Consider the following 17,158-nt stretch of genomic DNA (forward strand, 5'->3'; position numbering starts at 1 on the left):
ATTACTTCTCGTGTCTTGCTTACAACACTCTAGCTCTCAGAATGATGGGGGGGGGGGTTGTTGTTTTTTTTTTTTGCAGCAGTGTTACACTGTTGACTCATATTTAGCTTGTGATTCACTATGACCCCCAGATCCCTTTCTGCAATACTCCTACCTAGGCAGTCATTTCCCATTTTGTGTGTGTGCAACTGATTGTTCCTGCCTAAGTGGAGTACTTTGCATTTGTCCCTATTGAATTTCATCCTATTTACTTCAGACCATTTCTCCAGTTTATCCAGATCATTTTGAATTTTAATCCTATCCTCCAAAACACTTGCAACCCCTCCCAGCTTGGTATCGTCCACTAACTTTATAAGTGTACTCTCTATGCCATTATCTAAATCATTGCTGAAGATATTGAACAGAACCGGACCCAGAACTGATCCCTGCGGGACCTCGCTCATTATGCCCTTCCCGCATGACTGTGAACCACTGATAACTACTCTCTGGGAACCGTTTTCCAACCAGTTTTGCACCCACCTTATAGTAGCTCCATCTAGGTTACATTCCCTAGTTTGGTTGTGAGACGGTCATGCGAGACAGTATGAAGTACTAAAATCAAGATACACCACGTCTACCGCTTCCTCCCATCCACAAGGCTTGTTACCCTGTCAAAGAAAGCACTCAGGTTGGTTTGACAGGATTTGTTCTTGACAAATCCATGCTGACTGTTACTTATCACCTTATTATCTTCTAGATGTTTGTAAATTGATTGCTTAATTATTTCCTCCATTATCTTTCCAAGCAGTAAAGTTAAGTTGACTGGTCTATAATTCCCCAGGTTGTCTTTGATTTCCCTTTTTGTAGATTGGCACTATATTTGCCCTTTTCTAGTCTTCTGGAATCTCTCCCACCTTCCATGACTTTTCAAAGATAATTGCTTATGGTTCAGATATCTCCTCAGTCAGCTCCTTGAGTATTCTAGGACGCATTTCATCAGGCCCTGGTGACTTGAAGACATCTAACTTGTCTAAGTAATTTTTAACTTGTTCTTTCCCTATTTTAGCTTCTGATCCTACCTCATTTTCACTGCCGTTTGCTATGTTAGACGTCCAGTCACCACCAACCTTCTTGGTGAAAACTGAAACAAAAAGAGCATTTAGGACTTCCATCATTTCCACATTTTTTTGTTATTGTCGTCCCCGCCTCCTTGAGTAAACATCATCAGTGATGGAGGATCCACCATGACCGCTGGTAAATTGTTCCAGTGGTTAATTACCGTCACTTTTAGAAATTTACTTTATATTTCCAATCTGAATTTGTCTAGCTTCAACTTCCAGCCGTTGGAACGTGTTAGACCTTTCTCTGCTAGATTGAAGAGCCTGTCATCAAATATTAGTTCCCCATGTAGATACTTTAAGTCACCCCTTCACCTTCTCTTTGTTAAGCTAAATAGATTGAGCTCCTTGAGTCTGTCACTGGCAGTATGTGTTCTAATCCTCTGATCTCTGTTGTAGCTCTTCTGTGAGCATAAACTCTGGCAAATGAAGTGTAAAAATATAATTAGGAAGGCCAAAAAAGAATTTGAAAAACAGCTAGACAAAGACTCAAAAATTAATAGAAACATTTTTTGTAAGTACATCAGAAGCAGGAAGCCTGCTAAACAACCAGTGGGGCCACTGGATGATTGAGATGCTAAAGGAGCACTCTGGAGAAACTAAATGAATTCTTTGCATCAGTCTTAATGGCTGAGGACCTGAGGGAGATTCCCAAACCTGAGCCATTCTTTTTAGCTGACAAATCTGAGGAACTGTCCCAGATTGAGGTATCATTAGAGGAGGTTTTGGAACAAATTGATAAACTAAACAGTAATAAGTCACCGGGACCAGATGGTCTTCCCCCAAGAGTTCTGAAGGAACTCAAATGTGAAATTGCAGACTACTAACTGTAGTCTGTAACCCATCATTTAAATCAGCTTCTGTACCAAATGACTGGAGGATAGCTAATGTGATGCCAATTTTTAAAAAGGGCTCCAGAGGTGATCCCAGCAATTAGAGGCTGGTAAACCCGACTTCAGCATCAGGCAGACTGGTTGAAGCTACAGTAAAGAACAAAATTGTCAGACACATAGATGAACATAATTTGTTGGGGAAGAGTCAACATGGTTTTTGTAGAGGGAAATCATGCCTCACCAATCTCCTAGAATTCTTTGAGGGGATCAACAAGCATGTGGACAAGGGGGATCCAGTGGATATAGTGTACTTAGATTTTCAGAAAGCCTTTGACAAGGTCCATCACCAAAGGCTCTTAAGCAAAGTAAGCTGTCATGGGATAAGAGGGAAGGTTCTCGCATGGATTGGTGACTGGTTAAAAAATTGGAAACGAAGGGTAGGAATAAATGGTCAGTTTTCAGAATGGAGAGCAGTAAATAGTGGTGTCTCCCAGGGGTCTGTACTGGGCCCAGTCCTATTTAATATATTCATAAAAAGGGGTAAACAGTGAGGTGGCAACATTTGCAGATGATACAAAACGACTCAAGATAGTTAAGTCCCAGGCAGACTGCGAAGAGCTACAAAAGGATCTCTCAAAACTGAGTGACTGAGCAACAAAATGGCAGATGAAATTCGATGTTGATAAATGCAAAGGAATGCACACTGGAAAACATAATCCCAACTATACATATAAAATGATGGGGTCTAAATTAGCTGTTACCACTCAAGAAAGAGATCTTGACATCATTGTGAATAGTTCTCTGAAAACATCCACTCAATGTGCAGCGGCAGTCAAAAAAGTGAACAGAACATTGGGAATCATTAAGAAAGGGATAGAAAATAAGACAGAAAATATCATATTGCCTCTGTAGAAATCCATGGTATGCCCACATCTTGAATACAGATGTGGTCGCCCCATCTCAAAAAAGATATATTGGAATTGGAAAAGGTTCAGAAAAGGGCAACAGAAATGATTAGGGGTGTGGAGTGGCTGCCATATGAGGAGAGATTAATAAGACTGGGGCTTTTCAACTTGGAAAAGAGACGACTAAGGGGGATATGACAGAGGTCTATAAAATCATGACTGGTGTGGAGAAAGTAAATAAGGAAGTGTTATTTACTCCTTCTCAAAACACATGAACTAGGGGTTGCCAAATGAAATTAACAGGCAGCGGGTTTGAAACAAACAAAAGGAAGTATTTTTTCCACACAACGCACAGTCAACCTGTGGAACTCTTTGCCAGAGGATGATGTGAAGGTCAAGACAAAACAGGGTTCAAAAAAGAACTAGATAAATTCACAGAGGATGGCTATTAGCCAGGATGGGCAGGGGTGGTGTCCCTAGCCTCTGTTTGCCAGAAGCTGGGAATGGGAAACAGGGGATGAATCACTTGGTAATTACCTGTTCTGTTCATTCCCTCTGAGGCACCTGGCTTTGGCCACTGTCGGAAGACGGGATACTGGGCGAGATGGACCTTTGATCTGACCCCAGTATGGCCATTCTTATGTTCTTAATCCTCTTTAGTTTATGAACATCCTTCCTGAATTGTGGACACCAGAACTGGACATAATATTCCAGCAAGGTTCACACCAGTACCAAATACAGAGGTAAAATAACTTCTCTACTCCAACTTCAGATTCCCTTGTTTATGCATCCAAGGATCTCATTAGCTCTTTTGGTCACACTGGGAATTCATGTTCAGCCGATTTAAAACTCCCCTTCCCCCCCAAGTCTTTGTAAGAGTCAGCTTCCCAGGATAGAGCACCCCATCCAGTAAGCATGGTCTACATTCATTATTCCTAGATGTGTACATTTAGAGTAGCCATATTAAAGACCATATTGTTTGCTTGTGTCCGGCTTACCAAGCAATGCCGATCGCTCTGACTCAGTGACCCGTCCTCTGCATTATTTACCACTCCCCCGATCTTTGTGTCATCTGCAAACTTTATCAGTGACGATTTTATGTTTTCTTCTAGGTCACTGATTAAAATTTTAAATCATTTAAATCATTTTAAATCAGGCACTGATCCCTGGGGGACCCTGCTAGAAATACGCCCACACCCCAGAGCTTTGATAGGCACCCACGTTGCAGGCTGTTGAACAGCACGGGCCCTGGGGTCACTCACGTTGCACTGGGTGTTCTTATTGCTTCCACGCTTAATTCAGCTGATCCAGCTCATGTGCTGTGCTCGCCACCTATGAGGCTGGCTCCAGGTAGCATCATCTGTCACTTGGTCCAGCCTTAGGGAGTGAAAACGTGGCAGTTGCGTGAGAAATGCCGGTGCAAAGGCAGCTGAACCTGAAAGAAGCTGAGCTCAGTGGAGAGGAATTTGAAACACAGCTAGAGAAACCTTAAGAAAGCCAGGTTAATCTAAAGGCGTAGCAAACCGGGAAGGATCATAGAGAACTCAGAGGGGAACCAGGGAGGGACAGTAGTTACTCCTGGGGGCATTCTGTGCCAAAAAAATAAAAATTCTGTGCACAATATTTTAAAATTCTGCAAATTTTATTTGTAAAAATAAATCACACCAGGTTCAATTATTTTGGTAATTTATTTCAAAATACCTGTCAGCAAATATGTCTGGCAATACAGACACACACAAAAATTTCCCCAGGAGTAGAGAGTTAAAGAAACCCCTATGACAACCCAGTTCCTGTTTGTCTTCCCTTCCCCACCAGCCCAGACACTCACACCCCTGCCCCTCCAGAGCCCAGCTGCTGCCCCCACAATCCGGACAGTCACATCCCTTACCCCCCAGAGACCAGCCACAGCTGCCCCCCCAGCCCAGACACTCTCACACTCTACCCTCCAGAGGCAAGATGCGGCGGGTCCCCCCTTCCACCCAATCCTCCTAGAGCCAGAGGGAGACAGAGCCTGCAGCTGGGTCCTGGGCTTGCAGGGAGTTTCCTTCGCGCTGCCGCCTTCTTCCTTCAGGGCGTGCTGGGATCTGCAAGTGCTGGGAACCTTCCGGTTTCCTCCCGCTCCCCTCGGCCTTGTCTTACGTTTGCGATCTGGGCTCTGCCCCTAGTGGCGGCCAACATCTCTGCAGCCCCTGGCTGTGGGGGGAAAGGGAAATTCTGCGCATAGAACATTAATTTCTGTGAAATTCTGCATTGCGCAGTGTTGCAGAATTCCCCCAGGAGTAAATAGCGTCGGGCAGTAGGGACTGCACCTAATCAGTCGTGGATATAAAGGCACAGGGGAGAAAAATGAAACTAGCAGAAAAGGTTTAAAGATGAGCCGACATCCGTGCAGGAAGCGGGTTCACAGGAGCAAGGCGTGGCCCTGCCCTCACGCTGGCACGACTGGGTCACTCAGCGTCAGGCTGGGAAGCTCTTCGGGGCAGGGCCTGCAGTCGCAGAGGCTGGGAGCACACCGCAGGGCCCAGGGCACGGACCCCGTGATCCCAGGGCCAGATCAGCAGCCTGCACTGGAGTGGGTGTCAAACGCCCAGAAGGTGGGAGAAGGTCCCCTGGAGGCCAGGCTGCTGGGAAGGAGCCATCCTTGCCGCCCGGCAGCGGGGGGCACTGGTGCACCGTGAGGCTGCACGGCAAAGCTGCCAGGCAGCCAGAGAGGAACCAGAGGAGTTTGTTGCAAGTGTCTCGGTGGCTGGGTAGAAGGACCCTGCGAGTGCCAGGCCCCTCCTTCCCCAGCTGCTTCCTCCAGCGCCCTGGCTCTGCTCTATTTTTGGAGGTTTTGCTGGATTTTTATTGTTGTTTCTGTTGAAAGTTCTTGAGGGCGAGCGTTTCCGGCCTGCCGGGCTCCGACGCCCCCGGGCTGCCAGCCCTGCCTTGCGCCCAGGATACGGCTGACGGCGCTGCGTTCTCCACAGCGCCGCGCTCCCATTCTGGAACTGCAGGGCTGGTGCGCCGTCCCCGTGGCCGTGCGGCTCCCTCGGCTGCAGTCAGGCTGGCCTCCTCCAGGGAGCGCTGCCTGCGGCTGGGTTAGCACAGATTTATTTGAAAAGAAAAGCTGATGTGAAAGCTGCAGAGCCGTGCTTGTCTTTGCCTCCTCCCGGCAGTGCGGTGCAGAGGGGCAGACGTGCGCATGTGTTGGACTTAACAATAACCCAGTGAACCATTCCCATGTCTTGTCATCAGAGTTACCCATTTTCTAATTGCCAGAGCTGTTTTTGCTTTAAAACAGAGCTTGTTCTCCCAGCCTATCACAGGGAAGCATCACTGTGATCTGACGTTTGTTACCAGCTGTGCTGCTTGCTGGCTTTGCAGCCCTGGGCAGGTAGCTTCCACTCTCTGTGCTTTGCTTTCCCCATCTGTAACCTGTGGATAATAACGCCCTTACTGCCGAGTTCGGCACTGGACCAGAGAGGGGAGTATTCCCTGCCTCCTCCTGTGGGTTGATCCTGCAGTGAAGCGCTGCTGATCTGTCTGTAATGCTGTGCTTATGCCATCACTGTGAAGCTAATTGGCAGAGGGGGCAGGGGGAAAGCAGGGATAAAGTAGAAATGGAACCTGGGTGTTAGTGAGAGTGCATGGAAAGGGTCTCTTCTCCGTGTGGGTGGTGTGTGTATTAAAAGCTGTTTGCACAGGAAACCCACAGCCACACTTTCCTCAAGTCCTAAATGAACTCAGCCAGATTTTGCACCAGGGATTTTACTTGAATGCTGCAACACAACTAAAGAATGAAATACAAAACTACAGCAGATGAACTCGCTGCGCCCAAATCTGTGCTGGGGAGAGGAAAAAAGGCCCTTGAAATATCAGAGCACAGCTCCTCTGGAGGAGAAAGCCCCCCCGGCTGCGGTGCAGAAGTGCCTGTGGTAATTGAAAGCACATGCTGAATGCAGTTATTTTCCCATCTGTTTTCGGCAATGCTCCTTCTGACGGCTGCAGCTTCAGAGTCTGTTTTCCAGTAGTTTTGCCTTTGCTGTTGGGCTTTGTGTGCATTTCCAAGGCAGCGGGCTCCACTCTGTCCCAGCTTGGTGCTGATTAGCCCGGGAAGGGAGCTGCCGGAGGTGCTGCAGGGCTCCAGGAGGGGGGCTCTTCCCTCTGAGTCAGCATTGAACTGACGCCCTGGCTTGCGGCTGAGAAGCATGGTGCTGCTGATGCTGCCATTTGCACGGTCAGAGGAGACAGACCCAGGCCCTAGCTATGGTCTGCGGCAGATGTAACCTGGGCAGAGCGGGGGTTTGTGTTGTGTTAGCCTCTGGGATCAGCCAGAGAGCCGGGGCGGGGGTCAGGCAAGGCAGCTGGAGCAGGTGAGGCGAAGTGCCCAGGCCAGTCAGCACAGAGGAGAGTGTGGCTGGAGGGAGCACAGGGACACCAGCTGCGTAACATCACCCGTGGCCAAAGGTCCCTGCTGGTCCCTGCCCCCCCCCCACCCCACCCCTGCGCTTCCTTCCAGCCTGCTCCTGCCAGTCTCAGTTCCTCTGGGCCCTGGAGCTTCGCTTTGCTGAGCCCCGGGAGGGGGGGCGCTGTGACCCCAGCCTCTTCTCCACACCCCATTGCAGCTTGCATTTAGGACAGCAAAAAACGGGGGGTGGGAGGTGTTCGCCAGATGTCCCGCGGCTCCTGGTGCCGTTAGCTCTAGAACGAGAGCGAACGAGTCACTTTGTTCCAGGTTGTCTGGGGCGAGATGCTGATGCGCTGCCTCTTCCCTGGCTATCATCTAACCCCTGGGCACACGGCCCCGTGCACAGAGGTCAGGCAGCCACAAAACCGGGCTCCAGACAGACCCCTCTCTCGGCCGTGAGAGCCCACCTGGGGCAGTACCTGCTTCCCCACCTGCCCTGAGGAAGGGGAACGTAGATAAAGGGTTTCTTTGTGGCTTGTGCAGCATCTCTGAGTTAGTGATGTTATGCAGAGGAGTCTGCTGAGATGACGGCAAAGGTCGTGGGGCTGATGTGGCCTCCCTTGCAGTGCGAACCGGACCTTACCTTCCGAGGCCGCTCTCGGCACTGGGGAGCCCTTCAGCTGACACCCCTGCTTTGCTAAGGCTGGCTCAGCGCCCCGCTGTGGGAGCCCTGGCGGCTGGCCGTGCAGTGTCGAGCTCCACGCCCTCAAAGCCTGCTCAGAGAGGCCTAGTTGCTGCGGTTCTCCAAGGCACCAGCCGTGGCTGGATCTGTTGCGAAGAGTTTGTGTTTCTGTGGCGGTCGTCGCCCCACACCTGGTCGTCCTGGCCCATCCCGTCTCCATGGGCGGGAGATGGTCCGTGGAGGGATCCTCCCATGGGTGAAGGGTTCTTTGACACAGCCCGTCTGAATGTGGGGGAGTTGCAGATGCCGGTAGGAGGCTGCTCTGTCGGCAGCAGCCTGAAGTGGTCTTCGCACTGGTCCTGTGCCACAGGCCACTTGGACCCAGTTTTATTCCTCTTGCTCCATTTCTGGCCAAGCTCTGCCGCTTGTTTCCACGTCTCTGGATGCAGCAGCTTCCACCCCGGCGCGTGGGGCTGGGTGGGCTTGGCTTTGGCTTGTTTTGACAGCGCGCGAGCCCTGAGGGGAGCAGAATTCCCCTTTCCACCCAGGCCCTGTGCACCTGGCCCCGGCCCCGCACGCAGAGCCATTTATCAGGAACTGCCTGGAGGGTGATTTGTTAGCGTGGCGGTGGGGCGGAAGCGCTGCTGATGGCTTTTATTAATGACGAGGAAGTGGCAGTAAAGGAGCAGAGGTAACGAAGGGCAACCGTGACTCAGACAGCAGCAGCTTCCCTTTCTGTGGCAGGGAGGGGAGCCCTGCACCTCGGGGCACAGTGAGGCTGAGGCAGGGCCAGGCAGCGGCTCCCAGGCAGGCTGGGGCAGCCCGGGGCTGATGGCGATCTCTGGGGGAGATGGGTTGGTGGGACTGCCTCAGGCAGAGCCGAGTTGCGATCGCTGCCCCATGGGCTGAGCCTCACGCTCGCCCAGTTATCACATCTCCCCCTCCCCCAGCCCGACCCGCTCACTGGTTGTTCTGTCTCGGCACATAGACCATGCACTCTTGGGAGCTGGCGTTCGCTGGGGGCCTGCACGGGAGGCTGGGGCTCTGATCGGGGTGGGGGGGTCGGTTCTCGAGCTGCTGCTGCAGCATGAACGTTTAAGACTCGGGCTCTTGCAACCCATGGATGTCCGCTTGATAGTGCCCCTTTGCCAGCATGCAGCAGCGCCCCCCGCTGGCCTGGGCTGTAGCTGCATGCAGCCCAGCCCCCTGCGGGCTCAGAGCTAGGCTGGGATTACCATAGGCGCTCCTGGTTCCGAGCTGGTGCACAGACCAGGAGAGCTCTCCTTGCCCCAGCCCACCCGCCATAGCACGGCCTGGGAAGTTTACTGTGCATGGTTCTATTGGCGGCCTTCTCCAGCCTGGCGCTGGTGGGGATCTGCGCTCTGACGCCCAGCCCACGGCTGCATCTCAGGCCTCTGCTGTGCTGGGCGCGAAGGTGTGACACTGGCTCCCCCCAGCCGTCTGGCTGGAGCCTTTCCTTCTCTCTCCTCTGTGCAGCACCACTTCGTTCCTGTAGCTCTTCGCTGCCCTCCCCAGGTCCGTGCCAGCTCAACGCCCTCTGCACCCCCCTGTTTTTCTTCCACTCGCATTTGATTTCCCAGCCCCTCCCATGTGTCTGCTTCATCCATTTCAGCAGCAGCAGCTTTTAAACGCAATGGTCAGTGTCTTGGCCTATGGCCCTAGCTGAACCAATTCTTCCTTCCCCTTCTCAGCCGCTCCTCCGACCCAACGGACAGCCGATAACAGCTCTTGGTTGCTGACCTGGTCTGTATGGGAACTGGTGGCCTGGAGAGGGGGTGTGTCCCGTTCCTGGGCCGTGACCCTTGCAGAGCCCAGGTGACAGGCGCGTGGCTGCGTTCCAGCTCCCGGGAGACAGCGTCACAATCGGGCTGCCCTTCGCTGGTTTTTTGCAGTCCCAAACACAAGCAAAAGAAGAAGCTTAATCATGTTGCACAGATGATTGTGCCGGTGAGAAAGGGAGAGAAACCGTGTGGCTTAGGGGGATGGATCACTTGATGATTAGCTGTTCTGTTCATTCCCTCTGGGGCACCTGGCCACTGTCGGAGGAAAGGATACCGGGCTAGATGGACCATTGGTCTGACCCAGTAGGGCCGTCCTTATGTTCTTATGGGGGAAATCCAGCAATGCAATAGGGCTTCCCCTCCCAGATCCCAGAACACTGCCCAGGAACCAGCATTTGCACCGAGTTTGTGCACCCGAAATGTCTTGCACTCATGTGATAGGGCCATTGTGCAGTGGTGACGGTGTTAGCAACACACGCTGTGCTCACGCCGTCCCCCGGCTGCAGAGCTGGTACCAGGGATGACAATACCCTGGGAGAAAGTTGGCTTCTGGCAGGGAGGGACCCTGCAGGAATTAGGGGCTGAAAACAGCTCAGGAGGCTCCCGGTCTGGTGGCGCCCTTGGCAGACTCCTGGTTTAATGACACCCGTGCCCTGAGAGAGAAGAACAGAAAAGAAAGCCAGTCGCTCTGTTTTCCCACTAAGTGCCATCTGAAAAATTCATGTAGCGCTGGGAGGTTCTCCGAGTGCATGGAAACGTCCCAGCCTGCGACAAACCTGCTTATTGCCCACACGTGTGTGCAGCCCAGCAGCATACCTGATGAGCCTCTCCAGATACTGCTGCCCTACCTGCAGTGTCCTGGGAGAGAGACGCTCACTGGAGCTGAGGTGCAGGTGCTGCCTTTTGGCTGTGTGTGCACAGGAGCAATCTGCTCTGATGCCTGGCTGCACGGCTCACAGGTCTCCTGCCCCTTGTGTTTCTGGAGGCAGAGTCGATTCATTCCTTGTCTTTATTGCTCAAGAATGTACTGCATGAAAAGAGAATTCTTGGAGTGGAAGGTCTGCTCCTTTCTCTGCAACAGACAGGGAAAAGCTGGGGCTACTTCCCATATGCCAGAGGGTTGGGGAAATCCCATGGCCTGATTCTCCTCGCACATTCACTGATGTAACTCCACAGCATTGCAGGAGACTCGGCCCTCATGTTCCTAATAGCGCGGTCCTGCTCACTCCAGTCTGGTGGCTGGGTGCTTTGACCAGCTGGCATGTGTGGGAGTTCCTTCCCGGGGCTCTCTGAAGTACAGGTCAGCCCCCTTCCCAGCTGCAGCCCTGGAAATGGTGCCGTGTGTGAGGTGCTGGGCTCCCACTGATAGCAGCAGCCCTTGTCCTGTCGCCAGTGCAGAGGGGAAGAGCTCCTTGCTGGGGATGTTCCCTGCTCCCGTGCTTGCCTGATAGCAAGACAGCATTGGCCTCACCGCAGCACAACGCCCCTGCTCCAGCCTGTGTGGGAAACCGAGCCCTGCAGAGCAGGTGTCTTGGGTGCTCTGCGATGAACGTGGTTGAAATGCCAGAGTCCTCTGTGCATCTCGATGTTACCGGGGTCAAGAGAGAGCTCCGTTTCACATTGGCCTTGCCATTATCCACTCATGGAGATGGTCGGTCTCCTGACAGCATGATTATTGCTCAAACGCTGTAACCGGTGTTACGTGCTCTCTGCAGCGGTGCCTCAGAAGGGCTTTTATGCTGGTCATGTCACCCAAAACACAAAACCTGTGGCTAATAATAGACTCTCCTCCCAGACTTACTGCTACGCTCCCCTTGGTGCATCTCTCCTGCTTTCCATCCTCACCGTTGGGTCCGAGAGGGAAATCACTGACTGCTAGATGCATCGGCCTCTCCACTGGCACAGACAGGTTGCCCTGATACTAGGATGATGGGCACTTTATCAGGGCTGACTATAGTACGTGATCTTGGACATGCCTTCCGTGACTGAGGAGCGCTCACTGGGGGGAGGCCTGTGTTCCTTTGGCTCTTCCCCCGGTTACAGGGCCTGCTGGAGCCGTTTCTTTCCTTCCCACGTGTCCGTGTCATGTTGCTCCCGTGTTTACTCTGCTGACAAGACTGTTGGCTCTGAGAGGGAGTGGCTGGCTCAGGGATTGGCAGTGATGCGAGGAGCCGCCTAAGTCACCAGTTCCATCCAGCACAGTGACGTGACTGGTCATGTCCTGGTGCCAGGCCGAGGTGCGATGGGGTCAGGGCCCCGCTGTGCTGGGCGGGCTCTGGGGCGGCGTATGTAGGCCGTGCGCTGGAGACGTTACGGTCTAGGAAGGCGAGAAACGTGTCACAGATGGAGAGAAATGCATCCATTGGGTGCTGAGGAGAGAAGGGGCGAGGGTGAGCTGCCAGCAGGCATGGCATGGCGCGGAAGGGCGCTCCTGAGAGGAGTGTCAGCAATATGACGTCGTTGGAGAAATCCCAGCCTGCGAGCAATTTAACCATAGCAGTTCCCTCTCCTCTCCCCCATCTCTGAGAATGGCTGGGACCAGCTGCCTCTGACGACGGTGCAGACAGTCCTGTAGTGGGCGACTTGCCAGGGAGCTGCCCACAGGGAAGTTTCTTCCTGGCCCCTGTCAGCTACAGGCTGACTCATGCCCTGAAGCAGGAGGATTTTTTTTGCCCTTTGTAAATTTTTATCCTGTGTGACTGTGACATTCCCCAGAGTACAATCTGGAGCACTGAACAGCTGTGTCCCATCAGTTCTCCAACCTGGGGTGACTCTTATGTTGCTTGCGGTAAGAACCCCCACTCCTGGTCTGTTCACACACCACCTCAAACATGTAAAATCACTCCCCGTGGCACCGCATTGAGTGCTCCTTGTTAGCCACTCAAGAATTAAACTGCAGAGCAACACCAGCAAATTCTTAGTCCCAGACTTTCCTCAGAACTGTGCGTCTTGTACTGTCTAGCACACTACTGAACAGTAAAGCTCACAGAAAGTCTGTCATTTCATCAAAGGAAAACGATTTATTAAAGCTCAATTTCTTGGGCGAGAAACATCGTTGCTGAGTCGTGGTGACACATAGTCCATTGTGGACCTGTGGTTTGAAACATTCCTGTGATGCAACGTAAATTTCTTGTTCACACCTTCCAGTTGCTGGAGAAGGGATGCTTAAGTCAGCCCATTGACTTTGTTGATACCTGTCTGGGAGGGCCAGTGTGTCTTTGTCTCTGAAAAACTGGTTTGTGCCTGCTTGTCTTAATCTTGGAGCATGTGATAACAATGATACATACTAGAATCTAACAATTTAACAAACAGTGTTGATACACACTGTTTATCAGGATGACAATATTCAGCAGATTATGAGTTTTCAAATGATATCTCACAAGGCATACTTTGTACTAAATTTATCAGAGTCTTGTAAAAGTGGTGACCATAATAGTATAGACCATCACAGTGATGTAATGCTGGACATTCTTCTTGTCCAGATAAATGTCTCATCCTTTTTCGAATCCTGCTGAGCACTTGGCTTCAATATCGTCTTGTGGCAGTGAGTTCCATGGGTTAATATGCATTCCGGTAAAAAGAAATCCTTGTGGGAGTTGTAAATGTGTTGCCTTTCAGTTCGTGGGCTGCCCCTTGCTCCCTCATGTCAGGAAAGGGGTAATTTGGAGTCCCAGCTCTCCGCGCCAGCCATTTTTCTGTGCACTCTCTCACACCCCTGCAGGCCAGACCAAACTGTTGTTTGTTGATCTCTTAGCAAATGCTTTTTAGCCACATCTGGGCTCCCGCATGGCCTGTGGAACCGCGCTGCATAAAGAGACAAAATCCTTACGTACACCCTGTGTATCGCTGTGTTGGCATCAGCCTGTGTCTCCATCAGCCACAGGCAGATCCCCAATACAACCTGAGCTGCGGCCTGCCCCTCCCGAGGGGGGAGCGCAGCATGGGAGCAAACGTGGATACGTGAAAGGCAGCCAGTCCCATCCAGACAAAGTGGCGTGTTTGGCCTTCCTCAGCGAGTAGCTCAGGTCCCCATAGACAGCTCGCTGTGCAGAGGAGTCGCTTCTCCTCTTGGCGCGAGCCGTTATCATTCAGGGCCCGGGGAGCAGGATGTGTGTGTGCAAGATGCCCCCCGCAAGGCTGGAGGAACTGGGAAGGAGTGAGATGCCCCCCTGGGGATAGGGGAGCAGGTGGGGTCCGAGATGACTTCCCTCTATGGCAGGAGGAGCGGGGGGGCAAGATGCCCACCCCCAGGGCTGGGGGGAGCAGAGCGGGGCAGTACCTCTGAGGCTAAGGGCCGTCTGGCTGGCATCTCTCTTGGAAGCTGCGTGGAAGGCCAAGGGCCCAGCAGTGATCAGTGATGGCCTGTCCTGGGTTTCTGCTTCCCACTGCCCCCGTTTCGGTGCCCAGGACATTCGTTAAATAGCTGTGCACTTCTCTTCCACTCGCCAGCTGAAGCTTTCCAACCACTTTACACGGTCCAATGAGTTCGGCCTCGCCAGGCCCTGCACTAACTGCTCCGTTTGGCCGGGGCGCTCATGCCCAGAGCGCTAACGTGGCTTGCGGAGCTCACTCCGGGAGCCTGGCAGAGTTCGAGACTAGAGCACTCTCTGCACAAGGAACTGCCTGTGGCTGGCAGCTATTGTCCACCATGAGCCATTTTCCTCAGGCAGCCAGTGTCTGAGAAGTCTTGGCATGCGTCTGACAAGGCTTGGAGAGGGGAATGCTGCTGAGATCCCTGCCCTGGAGGGGACTTGAGGAGAAATCGGTACCCTATGAACAGAGCCTCTTCGGTGTTTAGCCAGCAATGCTGCCAGCCTGTGATTTGACTTCTCTATTCCCTGTTCATCAGGAATATCACAGTTAAGGTAAAACTTCAACTTCAAGATCAAACCAGACGACAGGGAGGGAAGGTCCGTACGCAGAGGTAACCCTTGCTGCACTTTCCTGAGGTCACTGTTACATAATGTGTCTTGCAGAAGAATGGAAGATGGTGTTGTCAGTTAGTGCGTTTCCCAGGTATCAGAGACTTCTCCCTCGTGTGGATGAGTTACCTCTTGGTTTGATGGATTGAAGTAAAACCCATCACAGTCTGTTTGAGGGTTGGTCTCTGAGTCTAGTTTAGAATCAATTTGCAGCTCGTCTAGTGATGATGTTTTAGTGAGACAGTACCGCCTGGGAAATGTCTGGGAAGGGAGAGCCATGGAGTACAGCCCCTTTGTCCTCTCTGGATTCGGCTGCGTTTAACGTTACTGAAGAGCCAGTGTCTGGTTGAACTTTTCCAGTTTTCCTTTACATGCAGAATACAATGTGACCTTGACTCTCCAGGTCTCAGAGATCCCAAACTCTCTTATCAGCAACAAGGTCAGGTTCTTGATGTCTGTTAATTACCCTGAACGTTCGGTTGGTTATCTGGCATGACTCAGTAACCTGTAGTATGGCGTTTGGATAATAAACATTGGACTGCATAGTAGTTACTGTGTGTCAACTTAGTCGCATCTCAAAATCAATTAGGGGCTTGTAAAATGTCAGTAGCTAATGGCTGACGAAGTACATCTGGGAACACGTGCTCCTCGTGGCAAAGCCCCTTTGTTAGCCTCCTTTGTGTAGTCTCCAGTCCCTCAGAGGGCAGTACAGCATGTGGGTGCGTTGTTGTTTTGTTTTCCTATAGCTCATGAAAATAACCAGATTTTTATTTGTGCATCTATTTAATTATGTCGTGTGTCACCAGCAAGAGGGGTTATAAACAGCATGCATTCGGAAGAGATCTCTACGCAGCAGGGTGTCACAGAGCATCATGGGAGCCCAAGTTTTCCGGGCCATAATGTTCTCCACCGTATTTACAGTGGCAGGCCACAGTGATGTCTGTGCAAGGCTCACAATCTCCCTGCATGTCCAGCCACAGAAACGAGCCCCGAGAAGGGAAGGGGAGCGTGCTCTGCTTGTGATGTGATGTGTTCAATCCCGTATTAAACCAGCCTCTGATCTGACAGCCTGTAGTGCACCGTAGCAGCAGATACACCGGGCGGGTTTGTGCCATTGATGTCCAGGGACCCTGTGAAGCACTAGCAGAGAGCAGTTATTTTTCTTTCTTTCAATGCACCGTGCAGCAACTGCAGTCCTTGGCCTCGTGAGTGCCCAAGCCCTAGCAGCAAACTAGTGCCACAGGAGAGTCTGTTATACCCCCTCGTTCAGCACAGGGTTCATGGAGCTATAGAGTGTACTGAGAGATCCGCATGGGAAAAGTGAGATGTTACCTTTGATCTGGGTGGGAATTGTTCTCGCGGATGATGGTGGTGGTTGTTTTATTAGCATTTATGGTGTGTGCCCTCCTTGTGCGAGATACTGTGCAGACCTAGATGGACGCAGAGTCCCTGCTGCAAAGAACTTGCAGGCAAGGGTGTGCAGTCACACCTGGTGGGATCAGGCCCCTGCTGACCACCTGTGGCTACAGTGAGATCTCCCTGGGTGAGAGTTTCTGGTCCCTGAGCACTGACATTGAAGGGAGTTTTGCCACTGGCTTAAATGAGAGCAGGTCCGGGCCATTGGCCCATAGCACATTCTCACTGCATCAACAGCAGTGTAAGAAACCCCAGGAAGCCACCTGTGCCACAGGCTCTGACCTCCTACTGGGGCAGTTATTGGACCCTCTTTTATTTGCTGGTTCGCATGCTGTGGCCCATCCTTCCCTGCACCTAGTCTTGTGCTGAAATGTTAGAGAAGGAGGCTGAGCTTGTGGTCAAAGCACTGGGCTGGGGCTCCGGGGATCTGGGTTCAGCTCCTGGCCCTGCTCCAGATTCCCTCTGTGGCCTGTGGCAAATCACGTAATTGCTGTGTGCCTCAGTTTCCACATCTGAACAATGGAGATAAACAGTTCCCTTGCCCTATCTCATCTATTTAAATTATAAACTCCTTGGGTCAGGGGCCCTTAACTGTGTGTGTGCAGTGCCCAGCCCAGGGAGGCCTCTTGGCAAAACTGAAGTCCCTCTAAATAATCTACGTGGTTCAGTATTAAGCACCAGCGAATGTGCCCAGCACGTGGGGGGATTGTCTGCGGTGCACAGTGAGCCCAGTGGTGGTTTGTGTGTCTCCCCCAGGTAATATTCCATGACGTGGACGTACTGACAGAACAGCTGTTCCCAGTGGTTGAGGCCATGCAGAAACACTTCAGTGCTGGGTCCGGGGCCTACTACAGCGACTCCATCTTCTTCCTGTCCGTGGCCATGCACCGCATCATGCCCACAGGTGAGCCTTCCGGGCGCGGCAGCAGCCAGGGGCAGCACAGCGGGTTTCTCCCAGCACATAAATGTACCCAGTGGTCCATGCAACGCAGAGAGGCTGCTGTCGCGGGAACAGCAAGCTTGTCCATGTGCCGACAGGCAGGTTTGACCTCGATGAGCTACGAGCCACTGCCCTAGTGCGGCGCACAAGGGCATTCTGTGTAGCCTGGTG

General features: G+C 52.1%; 1 protein-coding gene across 3 annotated transcripts in view; it reads left to right on the forward strand.

The window, feature by feature from the left end:
• XXYLT1 (xyloside xylosyltransferase 1) overlaps positions 1-17,158 on the forward strand; it is a 107,074-nt gene that overhangs the window by 8,745 nt on the left and 81,171 nt on the right. For all 3 annotated transcript variants that reach the window (XM_048864539.2, XM_075132013.1, XM_048864538.2), the window contains exon 2: positions 16,804-16,951. In XM_048864539.2, the coding sequence (XP_048720496.2) occupies positions 16,804-16,951 (148 nt within the window). The remainder of the gene's footprint in view (positions 1-16,803; positions 16,952-17,158) is intronic.

This window comes from Caretta caretta, chromosome 9 (assembly GCF_965140235.1).
Source record: "Caretta caretta isolate rCarCar2 chromosome 9, rCarCar1.hap1, whole genome shotgun sequence".
Classification (NCBI taxonomy): Eukaryota; Metazoa; Chordata; order Testudines; family Cheloniidae; genus Caretta; species Caretta caretta.